Here is an 11212-nt window from a genome sequence, read left to right on the forward strand (position 1 = left end):
GTCCCACGTTTACCTATGCTCAATACATAGTATTATTTTGTATATTCATCCTATTCAAAATAAGAATTCTATGAGGTACATGCTGAAGCACCTTATGATGAAGTAATGATGGGTTTTCTGTTTTATATGCTAATTGTTTAAAACTCCACAGGTTGTCAGTCATAAAGCCAAAGAACTGAGTTCACCTGCCTTGTCACTGACCTTTAGAAAGAAAAGATATTTTCCCCATTTCAGTAGGTCTCTATTGCTCACTGAAATATAAACTAGCAACATGAAGAATATATGATTGAACTATATCAAAGAAACAATTTTTCTAATCATAAATGACCATGAATCAATGAATTTTATAAGCTGAAGTTCTTTCATGAGGTACCACACAACAGCATGTTCCTGTACACATGTAACTACCTATATTTTGTCATTTATATAATGAGAACAATATGCAAGTGACAATCCTGGATTCCATTCTAATACCTTCTTATTTTTCTTTCCTGACAGAGATGGAGCCTGGAAACTACACAGTTGTAACAGAATTCATTCTTTTAGGGTTAACAGAGGATATTACAGTCAGTGTCATTTTATTTGTTATGTTTCTAATTGTCTATTCTGTTACTTTAATGGGTAACTTGAACATAATTGTGCTAATCAGAACCAGCCCTCAGCTTCACACCCCCATGTACCTTTTCCTTAGCCATTTGGCCTTTCTAGACATTGGGTACTCCAGTTCAGTTACACCCATCATGCTGAGGGGCTTTCTCAGAAAGGGAACATTTATACCTGTGGCTGGCTGTGTGGCTCAACTCTGTTCTGTAGTGGCATTTGGGACATCTGAATCTTTCTTGCTAGCTTCCATGGCCTATGACCGCTATGTGGCCATCTGCTCACCTTTGCTCTACTCAACACAGATGTCCTCCACAGTCTGCATCCTCCTAGTTGGAACTTCCTACCTAGGTGGATGGGTGAATGCTTGGATATTTACTGGTTGCTCCTTAAATCTGTCATTTTGTGGGCCAAATAAAATTAATCACTTTTTCTGTGACTATTCACCACTATTGAAGCTTTCTTGTTCTCATGACTTTTCTTTTGAAGTCATTCCAGCAATTTCTTCAGGATCCATCATTGTGGTCACTGTGTTTATCATTGCTCTGTCTTATGTCTACATCCTTGTGTCAATCCTGAAGATGCGCTCCACTGAAGGTCGCCAGAAGGCCTTCTCCACCTGCACTTCCCACCTCACTGCAGTCACTCTGTTCTTTGGGACCATCACATTCATTTATGTGATGCCCCAGTCCAGCTACTCCACAGACCAGAACAAAGTGGTGTCTGTGTTTTACACAGTGGTGATCCCCATGTTGAATCCCCTCATCTACAGTCTCAGAAACAAAGAGGTTAAAGAAGCCATGAAAAAAATGATTGCTAAAACACATTGGTGGTCCTGAAATATTTGAATTTACAAACAGTAAATTCTGCTCTTACAGGTAAATGGCAGTATACTAAGTAAATTTAAGATTATATTATAATATTGTAAACTTATTAATTTTTCCATCTCATTATCAAGCCTTTTCTATATAAAAAATAATGGATTCACTAAGATAGCAACACTTTTTGTTGTTTTTTTTTTTCTTTATCCTTTTATTGGCCACCATTTTCACCATTTTTTTTTTTTTTTGCATCTGTAAGTACAAATATTTTCATCTCAGTCCTGGGTTCTTTGAATGCAGCCTTTAAAATTAAAAGGATAGAAGTTTCTGGAACCCTTTGAATGAGGATAGCATTGGCATCCACCATAATGTCAGTCTGAAAAACAGCCTCCTGCTCTACAGAAGTTTACTGATTGAAGCTAGTGGGACTGGTGTTGGAAGGATGCTGTTCCCAACAGGATTCTTTCATGGTTCTTCTGCTAGTGAACTATAACTCAGCCAAATTGGAAGATAACCTAAATTACATCTTAGACAATGGCTGTTATCTTCTAGGAATCTATTGACAAGGATACTCCACTGAGGATAATCGGGATTGCCTTACTCCTGTGGAGATGAAGCACTCAGTATACTCTTGGGCCATTTCACTATTAAAAAAATAATATGTTGAATATAGTATTTTTAAACAATTTATTTCTTTATTTACTTTAGACCTGAGCATTTTTGTTTTCTTTTTTAAGATCTGTCTATTTTATGTGCATGAGTATATTGTCTACATGTATACCTGTATATCATGTGCTTGCTTGGTGCCCATGGAGGTCAGAAGAGTGTGCCATATCCCCTGGAGCTGGAACTCCTACCATGTAGGAACTAGAAATCAAACCCTGGTCTTCTGGAAGAGCAACTCATGCTCTTAACCTCCAAGCCTTATCTATCCTTGTATTCTCACATTTTTATACATATTTTATTGAAAAAAACAGTAATATTTGGAATTCTTTCTCTGATCCATTTTTCTCTCACTTATTTTTAGAATTTAAAATTATTTGTGTTATAATAAACCCCTCTTGGTGATTACCTGTCAATTATCTTTTGTGTAAATTCATTTAAACAAAAGTATAACATTTGATGACACTGTTTTTAATGACAATGTAAATATTTGATCAATCAATGCATTCTACATTAAAGATGTGTAGTGTTTTTGCAGCCTTCAATTTTCCTGAGTGCAGGAAGAACAAGCATCTGTGGCAGTAAAATTTTGAAATTGAAAATTCAATGGAAGCCTCATAAATTCTACTTCTTTAGGTCTTTTCAGTAATGTTTTAATATCAGACTATACTAATTAAACAATTTTCTATTATAAATAATGAGAAATTTTTGGTCTCTCCTATGCAAACTCTTTGACTAAAGTTTTCCCTAGAGGTTTATTTAGGACCAAGCAGTACATACATAATTGGTACCAGAGACCATGATATTGTCTGCAAACAATTCCTGTGTGACATAATAGAAAAGGAAAAGATCACACTGGTCATTAGGGGACTGTTTTGTAGTCACAGGAATTTAGTGACTGTGCTGTGTAAACACATATGATAAAAAATTTATTTCCATTAGGGTCTATGGATAAAGAAGCAAGCAACAAAATCTTTAATTTTTGTTTTCTGTGAAATGATATAAAAGTAAGAGAAGGGGGATATTAGGCTTTCCAGCATTCACTTCAGATTGACCATGGTATGCATTTTGAAACCACCTATGATCCAAAACACAGTGCTCCAAGGTGCTTCCTAATGCAGCTGCAGCTGGTATCTTTCAAACTGAAAAGAACTGAGCTAGGTATATTGAGCATTTAGTCCATGAATGTGAAAGTTTGTTTTCCCTCCTTTATCCTTAACTCCACCTGAATTTTTCAGTTGGAAATCGATCAGTCCATCAGTGTGATTGTTTTTTCTTCTCTAAATAAACAGCTGCTTATTTACCTATAGATTATTAATATTGTGCCAGTAGAATAGGAAAACATAAAAGACAAAGAGTTAAGGGGTATAGCTAATTGAATGATTGTTATGGAAGCGCATAGAATCTAATCAAATATGAAGACATAAGGGAAGATGAGAGGAATGGAGAATAAATACACTGAAATCAAGACATCAAAGTTCCCATCAAAGTGTGACTAAAGGATTTTAGAAAAGGCTCACTAACGCTATAAAATCAAGTTACTTGAAGTTTCTAAATAAAATGCGCCATGAAGAATACATCAGACACACTCTCTGTACACAGTCCAACTGCTTTCACTCTCTTTGGTCTTGAGAATTTAAATTATCAGTGTCTAAGAATTCTACTCTGGGAAGTTCCTGTTTATCAACTATCCATATACTCATCTACCCATCTGATGTACATGATTAAGCCTAAAATGGTATCCAGGAATAGAAGTTAAATAACTGAATGACCTAGCTCTCATCCTCAAAGATAGTCATGAGAGACATACAAAAATAAAATTTAAATTATCAAGTGGTAATGTGTAGCTATTTAGAAGATGCTTTGGAGAGACACAAGGAGTCTTATGTTATGAAGCAGCATGCTAGTAGACTCATTGATGATTTTAGATGGAAAACTTCCATTTTCTGATAAAGTCTTTTCTGGGCTTTAGCTCGCCAAAATCAGTCTAGGTACCTCTGTTGTCAAAAGCGTATTTCAGTTATATTTTAGCCCAGTCCCTCTCTCTGCAGACTTATCTGGTCATCTCATGGTAGTTTGATTCAGCATGAGGAAGACATGGTTGTGATACCAGCTGAAAGATAGCACCCATGAGTTTGGATTGTTATCTTGCAGAATTAGAAAAAAACATGGTGAGATAGTATGAATAACCTCAGTTTTCCAGCACTGAATGAAGGAGTCAATGGTTACATTAAATAACACACTCTGTTAGTTTCCCGTTGGTGCCATAAGAAACTACTACAGGTTAGTAGCTTAAGGCAGTATGGATCATTATCTTATAGCTATGAATGTTTAAAGTCTAGTATAATTCTTATTGATATGCAGCCAATAAGGAAATATTGTAAAGCTGTTCCAGAGGTTTAAGAGACAATCAGAAGCCACTCTCTCTGTGGTTTCTAGCTTCCTTTCTCTGTATTCCCCACCAGTATGGTTTTATGTATATTTCTTTTTAAGTCCAAAATTTTAACTTTTTTCATCTAGCCTCCTATTTTTAAGAACTTTTACTGTTGTAACAAGTCTACTTTGATAAGATAACTTATTTTTCAGCTGACTAGTGAATTTAATTTATCTGAGTAATTTAGCATATTGTTAGTTGATGAGATTTTTTTCCAGGGCATCTTTGAAAAGCGACTATCAGGCCTTCCCCATCAAAGACTAAGAGACATTTTGTTTTCAAGAAATTGTGACTATCAGAAACCTTTTCTCTAATTACTTCTGTCATTAACTAATACCAAAGATTCAACATTCTTAGTCTTATGTAAAACTTATACAAAATAAGATAAGTAAACTTTAAGTGCACATAAAAGTTTTCTCTAGCCAGGTATGCTATAACATGCTAAAATCTCAAGAATTATGAGACTGAGAGAGGTGGATCTCTGAATTTCAGGCCCTCCTGGTCTACAGAGAAAGTTCCAGGATAGCCAATTTATACAAAACCTATCTTGAGAAAACAAAAATAAAGGAAAAATAAATGACTAAGACAATCTAGGATTTGAGGTTAAAGTAGGAAAGAATATTCAAAGGTAGGCAAAACCACAACATGAAGGGATGGAAAGTACTCCAAGCAAATGGCACCTGGAAGTGTTGCTATTATAATATAAAAAAAAAAAAACTTCAAATCAAAACTAATCAAAAATAAAATAAAATAAACAGGAACATCTTATTCTAACCAAGGGAGCAGTTAAACAAGAAACCATTACAATACTAAATATATATGCCCCAACCACTGATACACACTATTTAATAAAAAGCATACTTCTGGAATTTAGTACACAGTCTGTCATCAACCTATTAATAATAGATGATTTCAATGGGTATATTAGTCATTAGGTAAATTATAAAGCTTCAATCTGTAGAGCCAGAGAGGTTGGGTATAGAAGAAGGGACTGTGGGGACATATCACCTTTCTGGGAGGTAAAAATAGAACAGATTTTATGTGTAGAATGGAGGTAGGGATGCTGAAATGGAGGATCAGGTGGGGAGTGAGTAGGGGACAGGGGACGGAGTGCAGGAAATCACAGCTAGAACTAAGGGGTATTAAGGGCTGCTATGTGAAGCTAGTTCAGCAAAATCTTCCTAAAATTTATGAAGGTGATCCTAATGAAGTCTCCAAAAAATGGGAGAGACAGAATCACAACTGGCTATCTCTTGCCCTCAAATGAACCAAGACTGAATTATATCCAATTGAGTTGTTGGCCAAAGGGGTCATGGTAATAAAATGACTCCTAGTGATATTCTAATATACTCATAGGTCAGTGCCTTCTTCGGCTGTCATTAGAGAAGCTTCTTCCTGCAACAGATGGGAACAAATACAGACCTGAAGCTAAATAGCATGCAGAGAGAGAGAAACCTTGGAACACTCAGCTCTAAATGGAAGGTCTCTGTCAAGTCACTCCCCTTAAGGCTCAGGAAACCCTGCAAAAGAGGAGGCAGACATAATGTAAGAGCCAGAGACATAGAGGACACCAAGAACAAGGCTCTCTAAATCAACCAAACCAAGTTCATATGAACTCACAAAAACTGAAAAAGTATACACAGGGCCTGCAACATCCTGCACAGAGTCCTGTGCACATACATTATAGTGTTGGTTTAGTGTTTTTATGGTATTCCCAAGTGTGTAAAGGAGTGGATCTCTGATTCTTGTGCTTTCTCTTAGGCTCTTTTCCTTCTATTGGTGTATGCCTTTTTCAATTTTGATGTGATGGTCTTTGTCTTATTATATTTTAATATTTGTGTTTTGTTATTATCTTTTAGAAGCCTATTCTTTTGAAATGGGAGACCAAAGGGGAGTTATCCAGATGGTAGAGGAGATGGGAAGGAACTTGGAGGGGTAGAGAGAGGGGAAAATGAAATCAGGACATATTGTATGAGAAAAGAATTTATTTTCTATAAAATGTATTAAAATAAAAGATGTACTTTGTAGAAGTGACTATATTTAAGACCTTGACATGTCAGTGAAAAAGTCTGCCAAACATGGGTGGCTAGAATTACTGTTGCCACCCCTTTTGTAAAGAATATTCGGTACCTATAATAAATTTACATTTGGTTCATCATTTATTTTCTTATGGGTTAATATATCCATTATGTATAATCTATAAGTATTAAAGGAAACTTCAGATATCATTATATTTTCCTATAATTATTACTGCTCACAAACCAATAGCAACTATTCGTTATTTTACCTGCTTTATTCTATGCATTTTAACAAAAATGTACAAGAAATGCCTTCCATGTTTGTTTGCTATGCTAGGAAATTCATAAAGTTGTGTAATTAGAACATCTCCCATCACAGGAATTAACATCAGCCAGGGAAATTTACCCACAGACCTCCCTAGTCAGTCTTGCCTTGCACTATGCTGAGGAGTTCATTGTTTTGCTTAATAGCAGATTTGAGACTTTCACGTGTCATAAAATCTATTATATTCATAAGATTTCTTTTAGGAAGTACAATGTTTTATTATTTTATTTTTATTATTTTTACTTCTATGTATGTATATTTGTGTCTCTGTATGGATATGTGCTCATGAGTACAGGTGCCTACAGAGGCCAGAGGAGACAGATAATCCTGGAGCTAGAGTTACAGGTGGTTGCACTCTCCATGATGTGGGTGCAGGGTCTCGTAGAAGAGCAACACATACTTGTAACTGCTGAGACATTTCCTCCAGCCCAACCACAGTGTTTTATACACTTGTTCAAAATATCAATAATTTGTATTCTTTTATGGATTACTGTTATTCCATTGTGTGAATACACAATTATTGGTCAACCAATCATCTCCTAATGGGAATTTGATCTATTTCAAGCTTGTGAGTAAATAAATATAAAATATATATTAGAATGGAAATTAATATAATAACAAATAGAGATTAACAGAAAAATCAATGAAACCAAAAGATGGTTCATTGGCTACTATCTTCTAGCTCTGAGAAAGACTATCAAAATGGATAACACACACACACACACACACACACACACACACACACACACACACACATACATATATAAAAAAACAATTAAAGAGAAAGAGATTATGGTTTGAAATAGAGCAAGGAACAAGTGAGGGGTGTGCACAGGAATGTTTGCTGTAGAATGGTTGACCATTAATACTGTATTCACACAATGGAATAATATTAATCAATAAATGAATACAAATTATTGATATTTTGAACAAATGTGTAAAACACTATCGTAGGGCTAGAGATATGTTCAAGGAGTTACAAGTATGTATTGCTTGTCTAGAAGACCCTGCAGCCACATCAAAGAAAATAGGAAAACAGTATTTGACCAAAGTATCCGTGTTAATTAGTGTATTAAAAATGTCTGTTAATAGTCCTGGCCATGTCATCCTGGGAGGCCAGAAGAAAGACATCCAAGTGTCTGATCCCAGGCTGGCTTGTGATGGCTGAAAGAAAGACACCCAAGTACCACCTGTGAACCACTATGAAGGGCAAATGTGTGATGCAGAGATGGAAAAATAGAGCATGTGGTAGGGAGGTGGAAGCAAAAGTAAAACTGAGGGCTTTGCACACTATGGAGAAAGATGGAACTGGAGACTCCATGGCAGTGAGGATCAGATAGATACTGGAATTCATGGTGATGTCCTGGGCTGGGCTACTACCAAGGCCCATGTCCAGGTCCATGATTCTGCTACAGCCAGGGTCTGGGTATATCTCTACGACCAGAGTTACCACTAAAGACCAAGTGGATGTCCATGGTCAGAACTACCACTAGAGACTGTGTAGATATCTGAGGGCCTTGCTGCCAGTGGGGAACTTGCTAATCTGAATGGCCTGCACTACCGTTTGAGAACATGAGGACATCTAGGCCAATGCTGCTGCTGGAGGTCATGTCTGGATCTGTGGGTTCTATGGCAGCTTTTAATGTCCCAAGCCTGTGTTATCACCAAAGGCTATGTAGATGTCCCTGGTCTGGACTGCCACCTGAGGCACTGTGCTGAGCTGGCCCCACTCCTCAATGGCCAACACACTAGGGAAAGTTGGCATGGCCCCTAGCCTGGTAGCAAAATACAGCTGCTTCTAGTGGTAGGGTGCAGATAAGCCTTCCCCAAATGTGTGAGCACTGGAGAGATGTCACTATCTCTAGTCTTCTTAGGGTGGCTTGGATGAGGTGCCCTGCCCCCACCCTCTTGCAGCCTGTGGCAGGCAAGAGAGCTGCCCTGCTCTTAACCAGCTGGAACATCCTGGAGAATAGGCCCTGCACCTCAATGAGCAGCACAGTAGCGATGACCATGGTGGCAGGCCTGTGGGTGAGCCAACCCTAAGGACATGAGAGCAGGAGAGATGTCCCTGATCCTCGAAGGCTGCATCATTGTGTAAGCTAGCATAACAGGCAAAGTGCTGGGATAGCTCGCCCTGGTGGTATGGGGGCAGCTGAGCTTGCTGGCTAATCAACTCAGCTACCTCCCAGGTTCAGATCCAAAGCTTTGAGTTGGCCCACCATCAGCATTTACCCCATCTATGGTCTACTGGAACATGTGAAAGGGGCAATCCTGCAGATCCAAAGCTGCCGGATCTCCATGACATAGTATAATGACAGGATATCCTAGACAAGGCCCTGTGATGATCCAGTATACATAGTGGAGTAGAAGCCAGAGGCTTCAAGACAGACAAATGACCCATTGCAATGAACGTTTATGAATAAAAGACTTGTAGATAAAAATAGTATACTGTATGATATACTGTGACACTTCAAGTTTTCACAAGACTTTTTTTATTCTCTTATTTTATTATTTTATTTATTTTACTTTATTTTGTGGAGGAAGCTGCAAGGGCAGAGGGTGGATGTGAAGGGAGGGGGAAATGAGTGAGTGTTTGTTGATCTGGGGATTTTATTTATCATTATTTTTGTGTAAATATATCCATTATATTTAAGCAATTATATTTAATAGTAATAAATCATTATTTTAAGTTGACATTAAGATTTTCATTATTATGAACATATCTCATCCTCTCTTCTCTTAAAGAACTCTCTTAAAGAGTTTATGTTTTCCTTCATCAGCCAATCACATTGCTAACTACTCCTCCCTCCACATCTCTTCCTCTTCTGTTTTTCTATCTATATCCCTAGACTTCTTTTTTTCTTCACTGTTGCTTTCTTTTATTTTCCTCACTAATATAATTATTTTCTTTTTCACCAAAGCAACCATAATCATGAAAATAGTGTTCCATAGAGTTCTGATACGTCTGTTAAAGGTATACATGTACTCATAAATGCTTTAAAACCATGCATGATATATTTTCTATAGGAAAATGGTGAGACCAGGACAATTCATGCAGTTAGACAATACTTTAATTGCTACATTGTACATGAAATAATGTTTTTGATGGAAATACCCAATTTCCCACTATTGTTGTCAGTGCTCAATAGTTGTTCTTAAATGTTCAGGTTTTTTAATTGCCAAACAAGGTAACATTTTATTGATACTGCTTACTACCTTCCTCAGGGCTGTCTGCATTTCTTTGTTTCTTAGGCTGTAAACAATGGGGTTGAGCAGAGGTGTCAGTACTGTATATGTGACAGCCATCAGCATGTCCTCGCGGAAGGAGTCACTGTTCTTGGGTATCAAGTAGACAAAGCAGGCAAATCCATAGTGCATAGAAACAACTGTGAGGTGGGAGGAGCACGTTGAGAAGGCCTTATGCCTCCCCTGTGCAGAAGGCATTTTTACAACAAGGAATACTATGAAGGCATAGGAAATCATGATTAAAACAAAGCTGCCCACCAGCACAAATGCAGAGACCATAAAAATAATCATTGCATGATGAGCAGTGTAATCACAGGCAAGGTGAACCAGGGGTGAAATATCACAGAAAAAGTGCTGGATAATCTTGGAGTCACAGAAAGACAAGTTGAATATAGTGAAGGTGATGCTAAGAGAACAAAGGAACCCAACAACACAGGAAGCTATTACCAGCTGAAAGCAGACCTTTGGGGTCATAAAGATATGATAATGCAGTGGGCTGTGGATGGCAGTGTAACGGTCATAGGACATGGCAGCCATGATGAAACAGTTGTTGGCAGCTAGTCCAAAGAAGAAAAACATCTGGGTAGCACATTCAGGGAGAGAGATGGCCTTGCTCTCTGATAGCAAGTCCACTAACATTCGGGGCAAGATCACCATAGTGGTGCATGTTTCTGAAAAGGACAGGGCAAAGAGGAAAAAGTACATGGGGGTGTGAAGGTTGTGATTGAGCTTGATGGCCACCATGATGGATGCATTTGCTAGAAGAATAGTCACATGGGAGAGGAGAATCACAACAAAGAGTAGATTGTGTAGCTCTGGGAAGCTGGAAAAACCCCACAGAAGGAATGTGGTCACTGTGCTGTGATTGCCCATCCTCTAGGTGGCAGCAATTTTTACCCAGAGATGAATATGTGCTTAAGGTCAAGACCCTAAGATGCTTGCGAGGAGCTTTTGCACTGATGCTGTCAGTAACTTAATCAAGACTGTCCAGATAGTATAAAACAACTGAATAGAAGAATCTGCAAAAGAGGATGTAAGGGTGTTGAAATAACTCAGCAGACAAAGATAATTCCAGCTAAGCCCAATGATGTGAGTTTAACCTCAA

At 37.7% G+C, this 11212-nt stretch overlaps 2 protein-coding genes across 2 annotated transcripts; one reads left to right on the top strand and one right to left on the bottom strand.

Moving 5' to 3' along the window:
- Positions 1 to 500: 500 nt before the first annotated feature.
- Positions 501 to 1439, top strand: LOC110298959 (olfactory receptor 5p57). Its single transcript, XM_021168503.2, has one exon. It carries the CDS (start codon positions 501 to 503, stop codon positions 1437 to 1439), a length of 939 nt encoding a protein of 312 aa, XP_021024162.2.
- An 8509-nt stretch (positions 1440 to 9948) lies between these two features.
- LOC110297205 (olfactory receptor 10Z1-like) lies at positions 9949 to 10980 on the bottom strand. Its single transcript, XM_021165947.2, has one exon. It carries the CDS (start codon positions 10978 to 10980, stop codon positions 9997 to 9999), a length of 984 nt encoding a protein of 327 aa, XP_021021606.1. The 3' UTR covers positions 9949 to 9996.
- Between the last annotated feature and the right edge of the window lie 232 nt (positions 10981 to 11212).

This window comes from Mus caroli, unplaced genomic scaffold (genome assembly GCF_978045245.1).
Source record: "Mus caroli unplaced genomic scaffold, Mus_caroli_1 scaffold_8, whole genome shotgun sequence".
In the NCBI taxonomy this organism is placed as follows: domain Eukaryota; kingdom Metazoa; phylum Chordata; class Mammalia; order Rodentia; family Muridae; genus Mus; species Mus caroli.